Genomic DNA, 17,188 nt, shown 5'->3' with positions numbered 1-17,188 from the left:
TTGCTCTGTGATATGTTTTAAATAATAAAAAGACTTTGCTCTTAGACTACGGTGTTTGAATCTCAACTAATTTTTGAAATTGGACTAATGAGATGGATTAGTCCCTTTATGGCAATACCCTTGGGGCACTGTATTTGAAATTTGATTTTAATGATTAGTGTTCTGTGGTAAAGTCAGGAAAATGGATGAATGGAAACTATAATACTAATTGTGAAGTTGCTTTTCCTCTGGTGGTGAATTCTAAGTTAGGAGGATACTTTACAGGTGCAAAAGATCCATTACATCAGGCAGGTTTCCTGAAGGATCTTAAACAAAATGGTCTCTTGCAATTAGTTGTTTATTTCATCATTCACAGAGCCGTAAGTGGTCTACTGTTAATCCTATCACTTTGTGGCTATAGTCAGAAATACCAAGAAATGTATTAATGACAAATTGGTGAAGATTCACACATGGCATCAGATCTGTTTAGAGTCCGAGCTCTGCTACTTACTAGATGTGCAGTCTTGGGCAAATTGCTTGGTGTCTCTAAGCCTGCTTCTTTCGTCTGTAAAACTGTGTGTGATGGTGGGAGTGGTAATAGTTTCAACCCTACAATGTTGTAAAAATCAAATGAAATGAAACATATAACATACTAGCACATTTTCTTACCCCAGAGAAGGTACATGATAACTTAGCCATTAGTGGTGGATGTTATGGCTGCTGCTGATGACAAAAGCTGATAGGGTTAGTCAGGACCCAGCTCCTCAGACTTTGCTATATTAATTGAACCCTTAAAGGAACCTTGGACCTCAATTATTATTTTCTTCCTGTGCCTAGACTCGAGTTAGGTGAATCTCTTCAACATCGGCATTTGAAGGGAGATGAATGATCAGGGACTTTGGGATATGAAATTGGAATTGGAATTTGAACTCAGGATATCAAAGAGGGAGTCAGGGAGAAAAGTGGAAGTGGTGGAACAAGACGAATATCCTTTCTGGAAGGAAATGCTTGAATTTAGCTGATTAGTTATGCTAAGTCATGGAGATGTGGAGACCAGACGTAGCTATGTATGGAAGAAGCCAGAAATGTATCATAATTCTCTCTTGCCTTTTCAAGGTGGTTGTAGTGAGAGAATTCAGAAAAATCTGCTTTTGTTTCTGAATACTTTGGTTTGCTTCAAATACATGGGGCTCTGGAACTGTAATGTCCCTATGTAGCTATTGAGCACCTGAAACGTGGCTATTGCCACATCGTGAAATGAGAATATTTTGGATATATTGGGTTAAAGATTATTAAAACTTTAAAAGATATATATTAAAGCTAATTTCACTTGTTTCTTTTTACTTTTTAAAATGTGGCTACTAGAAAATTTAAAATTGCCTAGTGGCTTGCATGCATTACATTTCTATTTTTCTAGAGAGTTAGAATTGAAGGGGTGGATCCAGTCCCAATTCAGGCGCTCAGGGGCAGTCAGTGTAGCAGACTGGGTAGGATTTGAGCTAGGCACTCACACACACACACACACACACACACACTTCAATCCCAGAGGGACCTCTCTCCCTTCAGCAACTTAGTTATCCTAAGTAATAGCTTCAGTGATTTTTTTAGAAATGAGCTTTTGGTTTTAGAATAGGTTTAGATTTACAGAAAAATCACAAATATAATCCAGAGAATCCCTCTATACCCCATACCCTGTTCCTTCTGTTGTTAGCATCTGGTTAATGTAATACATCTGTTGTAGCCAGTGAACCTGTATTAATACGTTACTAGTAACTGAAGTCCTTACTTAATTCAGGTTTCCTTAGTTTTCTGCCTAATGTCCTTTGGCTATTCTAGGATCCAATCCAGGTTACGACAAAACATTGAGTGGGCACGGCTCCTTCCGCTCCTCTTAGCAGTGACAGTTTCTCAGGCTTTTCCTTATTTTTAATGACTTTAAAGTTTAGAAGAATACTGACCAGATATTTTAGAGACTGTACCTCAACTGGGATTTGCCTGATGTGTTTCTCATGGTCAGAATGGGGTTATTGGTTTTGGGGAGGAAGACCACAGAGGTAAAGCACCGTTTTCACCAAATCATAGCAAGACTACATATTGTAACAGAATATTCCGGTACTGATGTTGACTTTGATCTTCTGGCTATGGTAGCGTTTGTCAGGTTTCTCTACTGTAAAGCTACTCTTATCTCCCCTTTTTTAGACTGTTTGGAGGGAAATCACATGCATAGCCCACACTTAAGGAGCAGAGGTAGGGCTCCATCTCCTTGAAGGCTTAGTATCTACATAAATTATTTGGAATTCTTCTATACGGGAGTGGTTTGTCTATTCTCAGTTTACTTACTTATTCAGTCACTTATATCCATAGACTCATGGTATGTATTTTGTACTTTGTGTTATATTCTAATACTACTTTATTTTATTGCTCGGATTGTTCCAATTTTGACCATTGGAAGCCCTTTCAGTTGACTTCTGTAGCCTTTTGATATACCCCCATCACTGGGGGGTTGGTTTTTTGTTTTTTGTTTCTTAGTACTTTCTTACCTACTAGTATTAGAAGATATTCCAGGATCATCTTGTGTTGCTCCTATGCCAGTCCTAGAATCAGCCATTTTTCCAAGGAGTCCTGTTTCCTTTATTGAAAAATGGTGTTAGAAACCAACATCTAGGCACTAAGTGTGTTCATTGGTATTATTGTCTCCATGCCCTCTCAGCTGGCAGAGCAAGGAAATACCTGTGTGTATACTAACTCATGTATGTATGCATATCGATAAATACCTGTGTATGTAGCCATTTATACGTGTAGTGCGCTAAACATGAGTTCATACTGATATCTCCAATTCTAATCCATTATCCCATGGGTCATTCTAGATTGGCTTTGTGTTAACATTAACCATTCTATACCATGCTACACAGTGTAGCATTAATAATATATCATTTTTAAATTCTCTCACATAAAAAGTTTCTTTATTTGTGGCTTTACTTTGTTTCCCAGTGCATAATTTCTGTTGCTGGTTTTATTTTAAAATACCTACATCACACAAAGACGGGTACCAGGTACTGAACTGCAGTGAGCCCTGCCACTTTCACTGTACTTTATGGGGGGTGTGCAAGGCTAACCGAGCACTTCCGTTAATACTATTGAATAGGCAAGAAAAGATTATACTATTCAAAGACTTAGGTGTACATCAGCACTCATCAGGCCTGTCTGTGGAGAAAAAAGTGAGAAAGCTTACATAGTGTATTTTATACAGTGAGGTGAAGAGCTCAGTTCTGGATGACAGGCCTAGTTGGAATGCTAACTCGGACACTTATTGGCTGTTGAACTTTGGAGAAATTATTTAACCACTGAGGCTACTTGCCTGCGAATGGAATGATACTGGTCCCTCCAAGCGGTTGTTGTGAAGATGGAGTGTGGAAATGTTCAGCACAGAGGCCCATGAAAACAATGACAGCTGTTAGTTATGAAGTTCTGATCCCTAGGAACCTGCCATTGTACAGCGGAGGCCATTTGGGGGGCAGCATGAAGCTCTCTTGGGACTTACACACGACTCCTGCCAGAGCGTTACCAAAACTTAATGTCGGGAGATATTTCCAAAGTCCTCTAATTCCTTCCTTCTTTCCTTCCTTCCTTCCTTCTCATGTTCCTCCTAAATTGTCACCTCTTTAATTCTTCTTTTACAAATATGAGGAACATTACAGAGGGCCAACCAAAGGTTGGCTCAGCTCCATAATTATTTCTGACGGTGCCATCATGGAATGAATTTTATGAAGAAATGATCTACTTGTATTACCCCTCCCAGCCCCCATCCCAATTTAATTATTTCTTTCATAAAGGGAAAGTTACCATTCCAGGTGAGAAGATTTGCCCAAGTCCTCATTGATACACTTTTTCCCCCCTCAGTTTCTCTGTGACTAGCAAATATGTTGCTAAATGTAAGACTGAGACATTCATTCAGTGAGACTGTGGTGAGCGCCTACCATGTCCAGCTCTCTGTGCTGAATGCGGAGTTAGGACAAAGATATGTCCAGAGCAGTCCCTGCCTTCAAGGGGCTGGAAATGAGGCTGAAGAGAAAACTATAGAAACCAATTTCAAATGACCATTGGTGCCACTAGTGCAGAGCACAGAGGTCTAGGAATCCAGGGGAGATAAGATTGTGTCCCAGGAGATCACCTGGAAAGATAGGTGGGATTTGACAGAGAAAACCTGGGAAAGACGATGTTATAAGACATTGCAGTATGTGGGTACAGTGGACATCAGATTGCCCAGAATCCTCCTTTGTATGTTTTGACAGCAGTTTTCCATTGAGGAACTACCTAAACCCAGTCTTGGTGACAGTGACAGGCTGCCGTGCCCTAAGTCAAGAGGTGAATGCATTCCTGTAGGAAGGACATGTACAGAAGTTTGGCTGGGAATTTTGAGCAGAGTGAGCCAAGAAGAGTCAACACTAACCTATGGTGTTGCTGCTCGAGATTCTCCTTTCACAGACTGTCAGTGACTTCCTGCTCCCTGGGGACCCTGAGCAACCCTGGGTTCTGGCCCCCTCGAGCTTGTGGGCTCATTTTTCTCTGTTGCCATGATCCACCCCCACATTATTCTAATATATCCCCTTTTGGGGATTACGTTAGCCAGAATCATCAGTTCTGTTATATTCAACCAAAGAACCCCAGATGGTAACTTGAACAAAGGCTTAGAGCAGAAAAGAACAGTGATGTGTTTGGGCAGGAATGGATCGTCTGCCTGGTTACCGTGCACCACACATACTGGGGAGCTGGTATTTGGAAATAGACCTGGAAAGGTTGCTTGGGTCTGGAATGGGGAAGACCTTGACTGCTAGGCTCAAGTGATCCAATCAAAGCCCCATTTTAGGAAGTTTAAATGGGGGAGGGGGGCCTGTGGAGAGACGCGAAAAGCCGGGTGATTGGAATTGCAGCTTCTCCTGCAAACGCACTGGCCTACACTGTTTGTTCAATTTAACATCATTTTTTTGGAGAACTGGTTATATGCCAGGCTCAGTGCTAGATTATAGGACTATAAAGATGATTAAGCCACAGTTCTTGTCTTCCCAGAGCTTCCAAGCTAGAAGGCAAATCAGACCAGTAAATGTGAGGTAAATTACTAGGATTAGGTAAAAGTTACAGGTGTAGGTGAAAGTGGTTAACATTTTGTTGGGTTGGGAAAGCCTTCACCAAGGTAATGATTTCTGAAGAGAGTTTTGAATGGCAGTTTGCCAGGTGGTCCAGGTGGAACATTACCATTGGGAGTAAAGTTGTAGAATTCTGGAAACATACCAGGATTAGAGAGAAGTAAAGACTTAGGATCATAAATGGATAAGATGGCAGGAAAAAAATGGGAGCGAGTGAACATGCCCAGGGACCTAGATGGTAGTCACGAGAGAAAAAGCAGGGACTGGACTCTGAAGAACAGCAACAGTTAAAGGATGGGCTGAAAAAGAGGCCGGCCAGCAGACGACACTGAGACAGAAGTGAGTGCTTAGGAGACTCACTGAGTCAGGATGCCGTGGAAGCCAGGACAGGAGGAAGTGACAGGATGGGAGAAGCAGAGTGTCAGATGCCACAAGATTAAATAAAAACAGCACCAAGGAATGTCCATTAGTTTGGGCAGAGGAAAGGTCACTGTTAGTGAGAGTCCGTGGGATGGTGGGATGGGGGCGAGGTGACAGGGAGGAATGGCCGATGAGGAAGGGAGGTGTGACTGGATGGAAGGGGAATCCAGGTCAAGGGAGGCTGTTTTGTGTGTTGTGCTTTGTTAATGAGAAAAATTGGTGTCTACTGGGCCTGGACGGCCATGACGTGGCCTTTGCTAATAGCTGAGTACCTTAAAGAAAACAAGATGTTCCTTCTGATATGTGAATACGTAATCTCACTCCTGGGCCAAGATGGCTCGTCCTATTTTATATTCTGCTCTATCACAAAAATATAGTGCAGTTTCACTATGACTTGTGCAGATGTTAGGTGGGCTGACGTGCCAGAATCACATAAATTTGGGATCGTCATATACTGAAATTTTAATTTGGCCATATGTAGGTTTGACTTTTTCAAAGAGGGAAAATAAAGTTGAGTTTTAATTCCAAATGTGCATTTTCTTAGGGAGAAATATTTAGAGGACACACAAAACACCTCATATGACAGCTTACCCCCCCCCCCCCAAAGGGAGGAGGTTAGGGTTTGCAGAACCTAATTGTGATTTTTGTAAAATAATAATGCCTACTAAAGATTTCCCACTTAGTGTTGACTCCTAAGGGGCTAGTTAGCTAGTAGGTGTTGTACCCATTTCACACGTCATGCCTTTTTTAGTCTGTTGTATTAGTCAGTCAGTAATCATTAGGTTTCAAATCACAGAAACCCAATTTTAGTGAAAGAAAAAGAAATTTGTTGGTTCAAGAAACCTAACCATGATAAAGTCAAGCAAAACCTGTCTCAGAGTTATCTAGAACCAGAAACTAAGTTACTAAATTTATCTAATCTGTTTCATCCATCCATCCATCCATCCATCCATCCATTCATCCATTTTTTTATATCTACTTCTCAGCTCTGTTTGTTTCTAAATGTAGGCTTCATTCTCAACCACAGCAAACTGACTTTCTCTTTGTTACTAGGACAGTGTGTGCCCACAGCTTCTAATCTTGTGTTCTCATAACTCTACCAAGAGAGAGGAAAAGACTTTCCCGTTGGTTGGCTTGGGTCGTATGCCCACCCCACCCCAACCCAATGTGGTCAGAGGGACCGAGCTACTAGAATTGGTCCAGCTAGGATGAGAAGCCCATCCTTTGCCGAGTCACTGTGACTGGAGAAGCAGGCTCATAGAAGGAGATAGCATCTCCCATTGACCAGTTCGTTGAAGGAGAGCCTCCAAAGAACTGGTGTGATTGCCTGAGAAAAAAGGGTGCTAGGCAGGCAAAACTATAAATGTTCAATAAATTTGGTTAGCACAAAACTTAGTGCAGTCTCAGAACAAATGGGCTGGTTGATTTGCAATGGGAGTAGCGGAAAGTTTTCTGACAATATCTGCCAGGACATCTTTCCCAGCAAAGGGAATTACAATTGGGTTATAACTAGATTTTGGTAAAGTTAGAATGAACCACATACAGAGACTACACATTTTTAAAGTAATTTCATTTGTATCAGCTTATTTGAGCTAAAAATAATCCAGTAGGTATTTTTAATCTTTGTTTTTTGAGAGGACAGTCTCAGAAAAGACTATTTTTTACCCAGGATTCCATAATCAGTGAGTAGGTAGGTAGTGACTTTGGGTTTGGAATCATAGTCTAATTATTTCTTCCATTACACCCGATTCTTAGCGTTAATGAATGCATAATTTTTTCTAAAGGATTGTGTGATCTTGTCCACTTTTAGGAATTATTTTTGTGACTTTTAAATTACGTTTGTAAATCAGTCATAACCAATTTATTAAAGTTAAGACTGCAGATTCCTCAAGTCACCATTACATATGCGGTTATTGACACAGTTTCTTCTAAAGGACAAAATAGTTTTTGATTTCTCTTTAAAATGCTATGGTATCTCTTAATCACTAGGTATTCCACAGGATTATATGTTTCCAGATAGCCTAGAATCAGTGGCTTGAAGTGGTTTCTAACCCACCAAAAAATGATATGGTCATTTGTCTGATATTGTAATTCTCTAATCTGACTGACCAGAAAGGAAAAAGGTATACAAAAATAGAAGTTTTTAAACATTAAATTTATTTGTATCCTTAGCAATTCTTTGATATTATTGTTTGTTTCAGATGAGAAGAAACAGATGGTTGCAAATGTGGAGAAACAGCTTGAAGAAGCAAAAGAACTGGTATGTAGAGACTTGGTAATATATTTTAACACACAACCAGAGTCACCTAAGCCGATGCCTTCCTATTGGCACTGTAGAAATGTGAAACATGACTGATTAGCATTTTATAATTTGAAATGTATCCATTTTTAAATTGAAGAGAATTTAATAGTTTCTTGGAATTCTATTCTTAATAAAGGTGATTCATTACATGTCCACCTCTAATTTTTCTTCCTTAATTGTCATAATAGCTATAAATAGCTAATGCTTGTTAAAGGCATACTGGGTCCCAGACACTGGGATAAGCATATTACTTTATAATATTAATTTTCCCCAAAGTTCTATGAGACAAGTACTATTTATCAAAACCTGTTAAGGATCTGAGATGTTCCCCTACTGGCTCACTAACAAGTGAGCTTGTCACAATTTCATGGATGCTGATAAAAGATATGAGATTTCTAGGTCAGAGATAAAAGAGTTTTATTACTCACAGCAAAGCAGCTACCAGAGTTTCAGCAAGGTGGTATCAGTTCCCTGAGCCCCAATTCCCACAAGACTGATGCAGATGGCCCTAGATGTATGCCTCTACGTACAGTGGAACATCTTACAGGAGAGGAATGCGGAGCCTGGGAAATGTACTGCATTACAGCAGCCTGTAAACAAGCCTACTCTTCGTCCGAGACGGACACATATTTCCTCCCCAAAGGCTGCTCCCTGCAAATACAACCCTGAGAAAGGCCCAGGGAAAAGAGCAGTTAAAGCCTTGCATTCTTGGTAGGACTCTTAGGAGTCTGATAAAACCATGGAGGAGTGATTTTTTTCAACACTGTTATTACACACACATACACAACACACACACACACACACACACACACACATCCTTTTTGTGGATGGGGAAACTGAGGCTTTGGAAGATTAAGTTATTTGTCTGTCTTCTCATACCGAGTAAGTGGTGGAGTAAGGATTTGTATCTAGATATGCTGATCCCAGAGCTCTAGTACATTCACTACTTTTTCGATATAAATACATTCACAAATCAGGGAGTAAAAAGTATTGCATCCCAATTTCTGGTTTTAAAAGCTGACTATTGCAGGTATGATTCAACTTGCCACTGCATTGTGGTCCTAAATCAGTGTGTTGCTTCTCTAAATATTAAAGGGTCTGCTTGGTGTGCCTTCAGTATAACTGACTCATATACTTAGGACGTTTCCCAAAGTGTGTTTCTATTAACTAGTGTTACCTATTCAAAGAAGTTTGTAGTTTAAACAGAGTTAGAGGTTGAGGCCTTCGTTGTTGTTTTTCTACAGAACCCTCTTGAACCCTTAAGTAGGCTAAGTGGTGTTAAGAATCTCTAAGAAGGGATTACAGGGGGCAGCTAGAGTATGGAACATTTCCCAAGTTTATTTGGCTGAGTAACATTTATGAACAGTGGAGGAGGGGGTGGGGTAGCTGCTTTGGGGGTGTGAAGGAGTAAGTGGCTGTTGTTCCCCAGTGCACAGTAGACATTTCCTCTCTGTCCTCGAGTGCTAAGACATTGAGTTGCAGAGCTGCTCGCCCTGTCTTCTCCGTGGCTGGTTCCTTTCTAGCCGTCAGAATGTCTGATGCACTCCATTCCCTGGAAGGTCTTCTGATCTCTGCTGACTTCTTGGCACTGTCTCTGCAGTGGCAGCTTCACTTCTAATCGCCACAGCTTCTTATGTTTGCCTGTCTTTTGAAAGTTTCCGCCTCCCCCCCTTTTTTATTTGAAGTGCTTTTCCCCTTTTCTTTTCTCCTTATATTCCAGTTGAATAACTGCTTCTCTCATGAAAAAGACTGACTTTTTACAAACCACAGCTGCCAGTCAGGACACTTCTTCCTTCTGGTTGGTCGGCTCAGTATAAATAAATTGGTCAATTTTTGCATCTTGAGTTGACTTCATATTGTTGTTGAGTTCTCAATAGCAGTTTTTTTGCCGTCAAAATCTGTGTGTTGGTTTATTTGGAGTCATCACTTACTGGATAATGTTGGAAAGCTGGTCTCCTAATAACCAAGGCTTTGCTGTACCAAGAAATGTAAAGCATAGTCGTTTCCTTATGGAACTCACAGTCATCTTTAGTTGCTACTAACATAAAGAGTGTTGCCTAAGATACGCATTTCTATTTGTTTAAAGTGATCAGAAAGCTGATTTCCTTCATTTTGATGACATTCATATTAAGAATACCGTTCATTATATTACACACTATCCTTTCGATGAGAACAGCTTGCTTTTGATTTGACTTAACTAGGGTCAGTTGTGTTTCTGCTGAATAATTAGTTTGTGTTCATCTCTTGGACACTGCGTGTCTTTTAATTATTGTGTCTTCCATTTGGCCTTGTCTCTGTGAGTGTGGTGACAACACAAAATAGATACATATTAATTAGCCTTACTCCCGCTTTCCTTGTAGGTGCTCGTTGTGTGTTTCCTTTTTCCTTTCTTGCCTACTTGTAGTTAAGTGTTAAGTGTCCTTGTAAAATGCTTTAAACAAAAATGTACTTAACTCTTGGATTTTCACTTACATGTACTTTTGCGATGATTTGTCTGGATGATCCTATTCACCTTGTTAGAAATAAGTACTTAAGGACGATTTCAGAGAAGTGCTTTAAATAGTTGCCTTATTAAGTTATTATTTAATTTGTTGGTACTTAACACTTATGTTGAGACATGTTATAATTTAGCGGTCACTGCTTAATCAAGACTAATTAAAATTACCTTTTTTCTTTATTAAAATTGAGGCTTGTTAATTAAAACATGGTTTTCTGACTTATCTGTGTTCTAGTTATTTAATCTCTAACACTGGAGAGATGTTTTATTAGTGATAAGAGTTTTATTAGTTTTAAGAGTTTTATTAGTGATAAGCTTACAGTGTTCATGGAAATACTTGTTAGAGGGCTTTATAAGGAAAAAATATACGGCAACATATTTGGATGTGATTTTATCAGACATGGCTTGAACCAATTTGTTGTTTTTATTTTTCAATACCAAGTATAAATAAGTTACCTCTGATACCTTGTCCCATGCTGGCTGTATTTTTTCTCCATCGTCAGTAATCGTCACTAGATTAATATTAATCTAGTGATTACCAAGTAGGAGACACTGTTCCAAGCACATTATAGGAATTGCCCCATTTAATCTCCACCCTACAAAAGACATACTATTTTTAGAAATGAGAAAAGTAAGGCCCAGAGAGGTTAAGAAAGCTGTCCAAGTTTGCCTGAGTGGTAAGTAGTGGAGCCTACAATGTGAGTGCAGGCATCTGACGTCACAGCCTGTGTTCTAACCATCGTAATATGTCTGTGCTGCCTCCCATTAAATGCTCATATGTTGTCTTCAAAGTGATATGTAATGACAGGTTGTTAAAAACTGCCCTGCTGTGATTTCAGTGAGCTTTGTATATTACTGTAGCATATTACTGTACCCATTTAATTTCCTACCAACATGGTTATAAAGTATAAGGAGTTAGGCTGGAGATCGAGATCACATATTGGTCGGTATGTGATTTTCCTAATCAGACAAGACTTTCCAGAAGAATTTTCACCAACTAACTAAGATTGGGCAGACGTTTTATGGATTAATAATAGAAGTAATGGTTTGGTTTATCTTCCCATAGTTCTGGTATTTTAAGGCCAGAAGACCAAACCAGCTTGGACTGAATGATAGAATACGCCAAGGATATTATAATCATTATTATTGATGTTTGGAGTAATGCATATGTTTTAATATAAATTCTTGTTAAAGTAAGCGCTTTGTGTCACTCTGTGTGTCACTTGACAAGTGCTCAGTAGCTGTTTGACCTAAACAAAAATTAAGCACAAAAGTAGTCCCAATGTGATTTGATTACGGGCACTTTGCTCCCTGGTTCCTCAGCTGTAAAACGAGGAATTGGAATTAAATCTTTTCAGCTCTAACAGTCTGGTCAAGTAATAATAAGCATATAGGGGTGGCTGGTTAGCCCAGTTTGTTAGGGCTCGGTGCTGGTAGTACCAACGTTGCCGGTTCGATCCCCACATGGGCCACTGTGAGCTGCGCCCTCCTTAATAGATAGATAGATTGATTGATTGATTGATAGATAGATAAATAGATAGATAATATTCTTTAAAAAAAAGAATATGGTTAAAAAATAAAAAGCATATGGTTTAAATCATGTTTTCCTCTCACCCGTCCAGCTTGAACAGATGGATTTGGAAGTTCGAGAGATTCCACTCCAAAGTCGAGGAATGTACAGCAATAGAATGAGAAGCTACAAGCAAGAAATGGGAAAACTCGAAACAGATTTTGTGAGTCAAATTCCATTTTTTGTCATATTTACCAATCTTTAAACTGAATTTTCACTTATTTTTTTTTCATATTTCCTCCACACACCTCAATCAGCACTAAGTGTGCTGTCTTCAGGAGTTGTGCAAAACACAAACAACACCTTCCATTGTTTGTGACTTGGGATCTAAAAATGCTTACAGAGCTAGCTAATGATGGAATTTCAGGGACATTGGATTCATGACTCACTAATACATCCAAATCATGTGGTCCTTTGAGTTTGGATAGTTCTTATTGGTATTTAGCATTTATTAGAATTTTGAAACCGAATTTCAGGCCTTTCAAAGTTTATAGCCTTTAAGATGCAGTGTTTACGGATGGACTTCAGTGGCTCATGAATATCCTGAAATCATACAGCCATGCACCGCATAATAACATTTTGGTCAATAACGGACCATGTATACAATGGTGGTCCCATCAGATGGTTAATGGAGCTGAAAACTTTCTGTTGCCTAGTGATGTTGCAGCCATCATAGTATCATAGCTCAGTGCATGGTTTGTGGTGATGTTAGTGTAAATCTACTGTGCTGTCAGTCGTATAAAAGTAAATCACGTACAATTTACAGTATGTAATACTTGATAATGATATAATAAACGGCTATGTTACTGGTTTGTGTATTTACTGTAGTCTACTTTTTCTTGTCATTTTCAAGTGTACTCTTTGTACTTATATGAAAAAATGTTTAAATCAGTTTGCCATGCTACGCTGGCAGCAGCCTCCTACTTCTCATGATGACCGCACCTTTTGATTGCATCATTTTCTCCTGTGCTTGATTTAATCTCATGTTGTTTCGTTCATCGTGGCCCCTAAGCATACAAACTCCACTGCTAATGTTGCCAGTAAGGGGCCACACTGAGTGATTGACCTGCAATCAAAATTAAAAGTGATTAAGGACGACGAAGGTAGAAAATCAGTGGTGGTTATTGCTCGCCTGTCAGGCGTGTCCCATTCCATCGTAGCTATTCTTTTGAAGAACAGGAGCAAAGTGACAGAAGCTGTTAAAGGATCTGCTTTATTGAAGACAATGAAACTTAACAAAAATTAGAGAAGAGCTTCTATCAAATATGGAGAAACTTCCAATGACCTGAATTAAAGGCCAGACACAGAAGTGTATCCCTTTCAGCACCATGACCGTCATGGCCAAAGCAAAAAGTTTGTTATGTTGAAAGCTAGGGCTGGACCTGACTATGATGTTGAATTCACTGCTAGCTCTGGGTGGTTTAAACAACGCCAGAATTGTTATCCATTACAAAATGTGAAAGTGAGTGGTGAGTCTGTGGGTGCTGACATGAAGGCAGCTGAAGAATTTTTGGAAACTCTAAATGTGCTGATTGTGGATGAAAATTACTTGTCAGAGCAAATATTCAGTATTGATGAAACCTCCCTATTCTGGAAATGGATGCCTGAAATGACTTTCATCTGTAAGGAGGCCAAGTCACTGCCAGGTTTCAAGGCTTTTAAGGACGTGATAACAGTCTTTCCTGGGGGCCGTACGTTGCAGGCTACAAAGGGGAACCCTTTGTGATCTGGCACAGTGAGAACCCAGGGCCTTCAAGCTTATCAGTAAGCACACACTGCCAGGGTACTATGTGAGCAATAAGAAGCCCTGGGTAACCCAGCTCTTCTTCCAACATGGCCTCCTGAATTGCTGTGCCTGTGAAGTGGGGAAGTACGTTTGGAGAATAACATACTTTCAAGATTTCGCTTACTATTGATAATTCCCCCAGACATCCTCCTTTTATTGGTCATCTTCAGCCCAATATCAAAGTGGTGTTTCTTCCTCCGAACACCACCTCTTTGATCCAACCAATGGATCATGGAGTTATAGATGCTTTTCAGGCCTCCTACTTGAGGAGGACCTTTGCCGAGGCTGTTGCTGCAACTGAGGAAGACAGTGATGCAATTCTGGAAGGATTGCAATATCTACGATTGCATCAAGAACCTTGCTTGGACTTGGGGTGATGTCACCAAGGAGTAGATGAATGGCATTTGGGAGATGGCAAACACTTGAACCTGTGTGTGGATGAGGATGACGTGGGAGAGTTCCCAGAGATGGTTCCTGAGGAGCGGACTAACAAGGAGGGGTTGGGATGGGACAGGAAGACATAGCTGAAGGAGAGGCAGGAGAAGAGGAAGCCACAGGAAAAGAAAAAGCAGAACCCCCATGAAAATCCACAGTGAAGCGTTTAGCAGAAGTTTTTGCAGACCTCAACAAGCTCTTTAGAAAGTTTGAAAACATGGATCCCAACACCGAAAGGTTTTCGTTAACAGGGAGGAGTGTTCCTGGTGCTCCAAGATGCATTCACAACTCATGTGTTTATGTGTATACCTGCTACCACAGCTTTCTTCGGCAGTGTCGGGGAACACCCTTCACTAGTGCCACCACCTTCTGTTGTACAGTGACTTACCGTTTATAAAGCGCTTTCACATATGTGATCTCGTGTCATTGTGTGAAGAGTAGACAGCAGGTGTGGAGTACTATCTCCATTTTATACACGATCGAACCAAGAGGCTCAGACATTTCATTCAGCAAGTCTTTCTTGAGCCCTGTGGTTTATCAGGTGCTGTCCAACATGCTGGAAAAAGCCTTTAAGATTAAAGTCCTTGCTCTCATGGAATTAAATTCTAGTGGGGAAGACAAGAAACAAGTACATGTATGTCATAATTTCAGGTAGTTACACAAATGCTGTAAGTAAAAATAAAGTGAGTAAATGAACAGAGAGTGATTAGCAGGGTGGTTGAGGCTACTTTTTGTTAGGGTGTCTCTGGCTGGAGAGAGAAGACAGAGGTGTGTGTGGCGGTGGAAGGAGGCAGAAGAAAGATCTGCAAGGGCTCTGGAGCCGTGGTAAAGACCCTGGCTTTTCCTCTCAGTTGCTGAGAAACCCTAGGAGGGCTTGAGAACCGAGTGGGTCCTTGACTCCCGTTTTACTGTTTTCTCCACATTACCAAACCATATCACGTGATGTACAAGTATTTGAATATACTGCAGGAATTATTTACGTACCTCTCCTTTATTCCTGTTTTCTTTCTATATTTAAGTCTTTTATTTTGTAAAGGAATGGAGACTATCTTCTTAAAGATATTATTAACTTTCTCATGGTGATATACCATACCTGCAAATATTGAATCCCAAGAAAAGATACCAGGGATGGTCCTTCATCTCTCATTTGCAATGCTTCTTGCAAAGGAAGCAGCTGTCCTATTCTTCTTGTACTATCAGAACTTCGCGGGAGCATTTGTACCAATGGGGAATGGCAGGGGACAACTCAATGCTTTTTTCTTAGACCCCATTGTCCATTTTCTTTCTTTTCTTGGCCCCTCTCCTCCTCTGAAGATTCTGGATTCTTCAGGCTGTTTGTCCACGTACTCCACTGTCTTACTCTGTGTGTTGTCATCCATTGTTGTGGCTTCAGTGACCACCTCTATGCATTTCTAACCCAGACCTCTCTATAGCTCCAGATTCATGTTTCTTACTACTTACTGGACACTTCTGCCCCAGAGTCCCTAAAACACAAACACTTGCATTTGACAAGCATAATACTAGTCACTTCTTTAATTTTTCCCTCTCCATCACCTTGCACAAACAACTGGGCACTGAGAATTAACAATCTTGCCACTTAAATATCTCTGCTTTCATCTCCACTGCTGGAAGCCTTCGTGTTTCTCAGTCTGGAAGTCTGTAGTAGCCTTTCCTCCTCTGCTCTAAACCACCATCCACACCACTCCAGAATTATCTTTCTAATACTGGATCTGAATATGTTACACTCTCCACAAAATCCTACAGAGTCCTCATTGCCTGCTGAATAAAATCCAGGTCAACCCTACGCTTTCCCTTCTGTTCCATTGTTTCTTCACACGTCTGGTAATTTTATTATTGTATGCTTGATATTGTGGATCATGTGTTGCTAAGAGCCTTTATTTTAGAGAAATGCATCTCAATCTTTTTTTATTATTACCCCTCTAAGGAATCTTTTTAGACACTTTTTCTCTAATTGCCCCTCCCTCTTCTCTAATGAAATTTTAATGCTACAAATAGTCTGTGTATCTATACGTCTGTTCATATTCTATGGCCCTTTGGAGGATAACATGTCTTTGTAATACCTAAGATTCTCCATCCTCCCAAGAACCAATTTTTGCCTCCATAGGCATGTAGCACCTCTGTGGAATGCATGTTTTAGAGACTGTTGAGCTTTATTTGGGCAAGCATATAATTTACTAATAGATCAGATTGCTGCTTCAAAGCTTATTGTTAAGCTTTGTTAGGACATGTCTAGAGCAGTGCTGCTTATGAGGTATGGCCTTTCTTGGGTTCCATTTGAGTGACAGGAGAATTCAGTGAATGCTTTACCCTGTGTTTGGTCAGAATTCTGTGTCCCTGCTTTGGGTGGCCTCTAGAATCTCCACTGTATCCATAACTCCCCAATACCCGTTCTCAGCAAGACCTCATGGAATGTGGCCCTCTGCACATGCAAGTTCGTTTTCAGCCAAAGGCTTAAAAAGACCCCTTTACAGATTTCTGGAGCTCCTTCTCTCTGTGGCTCCCTCTTTCCATTAGCCTGCTAAATTTTATCTATCTCAGCAGTCCCAAACTCCAACGTCTGCCTCCTGAGCTCAGGGACATGCTGTGCTCCATTGGGCCTCCACCCCAATGTGCTATATTCTGGAAAGTACCTACATGGTCGAGAGCCATGGCGACTGTAGGGCTCATTTCAAGTGTTTCTCTTCTCTGAGGGGTTGCAGTCTTATCCTGCCTCTTGTCCAGTGTTTCAAAACAATTGCTTCATACATTTTGTCCATTTTTGTAGTTGTTTAGAGTAGGAGGATTAGTCTTGGACCAATTACTCTGTCATGACTGGCATGAAAGTATAGTGTAGTTTTACTGTTTATTAATCCTTAAAGGATAATTGTGTACATCTGAGAATAAAAAATAACAGTCTACTGTTTACAGTGATCTGTCATAGAATTTAATTTGTAACTGAATAAATACCTACTTAAAAGATGTTAAAATTCAGGTTTATGGGTGGCCGGTTAGCTCGGTTGGTGAGAGCATCATGCTGGTAGCACCAAGGCTGCCG

The 17,188-nt window shown here is 40.3% G+C and overlaps 1 protein-coding gene across 4 annotated transcripts in view; it reads left to right on the top strand.

Annotated features, from left to right (window-relative positions):
• Positions 1 to 17,188, top strand: part of VTI1A (vesicle transport through interaction with t-SNAREs 1A) — a 323,958-nt gene that overhangs the window by 2,840 nt on the left and 303,930 nt on the right. For all 4 annotated transcript variants that reach the window (XM_019725148.3, XM_074339066.2, XM_019725145.3 and 1 more), the window contains exons 2-3: positions 7,745 to 7,803; positions 11,965 to 12,075. In XM_019725148.3, coding sequence (XP_019580707.1) covers positions 7,745 to 7,803; positions 11,965 to 12,075 — 170 coding nt within the window. The remainder of the gene's footprint in view (positions 1 to 7,744; positions 7,804 to 11,964; positions 12,076 to 17,188) is intronic.

The sequence above is a fragment of the Rhinolophus sinicus genome, chromosome 15 (genome assembly GCF_057876585.1).
Source record: "Rhinolophus sinicus isolate RSI-liver-muscle chromosome 15, RSI-T2T, whole genome shotgun sequence".
In the NCBI taxonomy this organism is placed as follows: Eukaryota; Metazoa; Chordata; class Mammalia; order Chiroptera; family Rhinolophidae; genus Rhinolophus; species Rhinolophus sinicus.
Note: the sequence above shows the minus strand (reverse complement) of the source record. Positions and strands in the feature narration are given on the sequence as shown.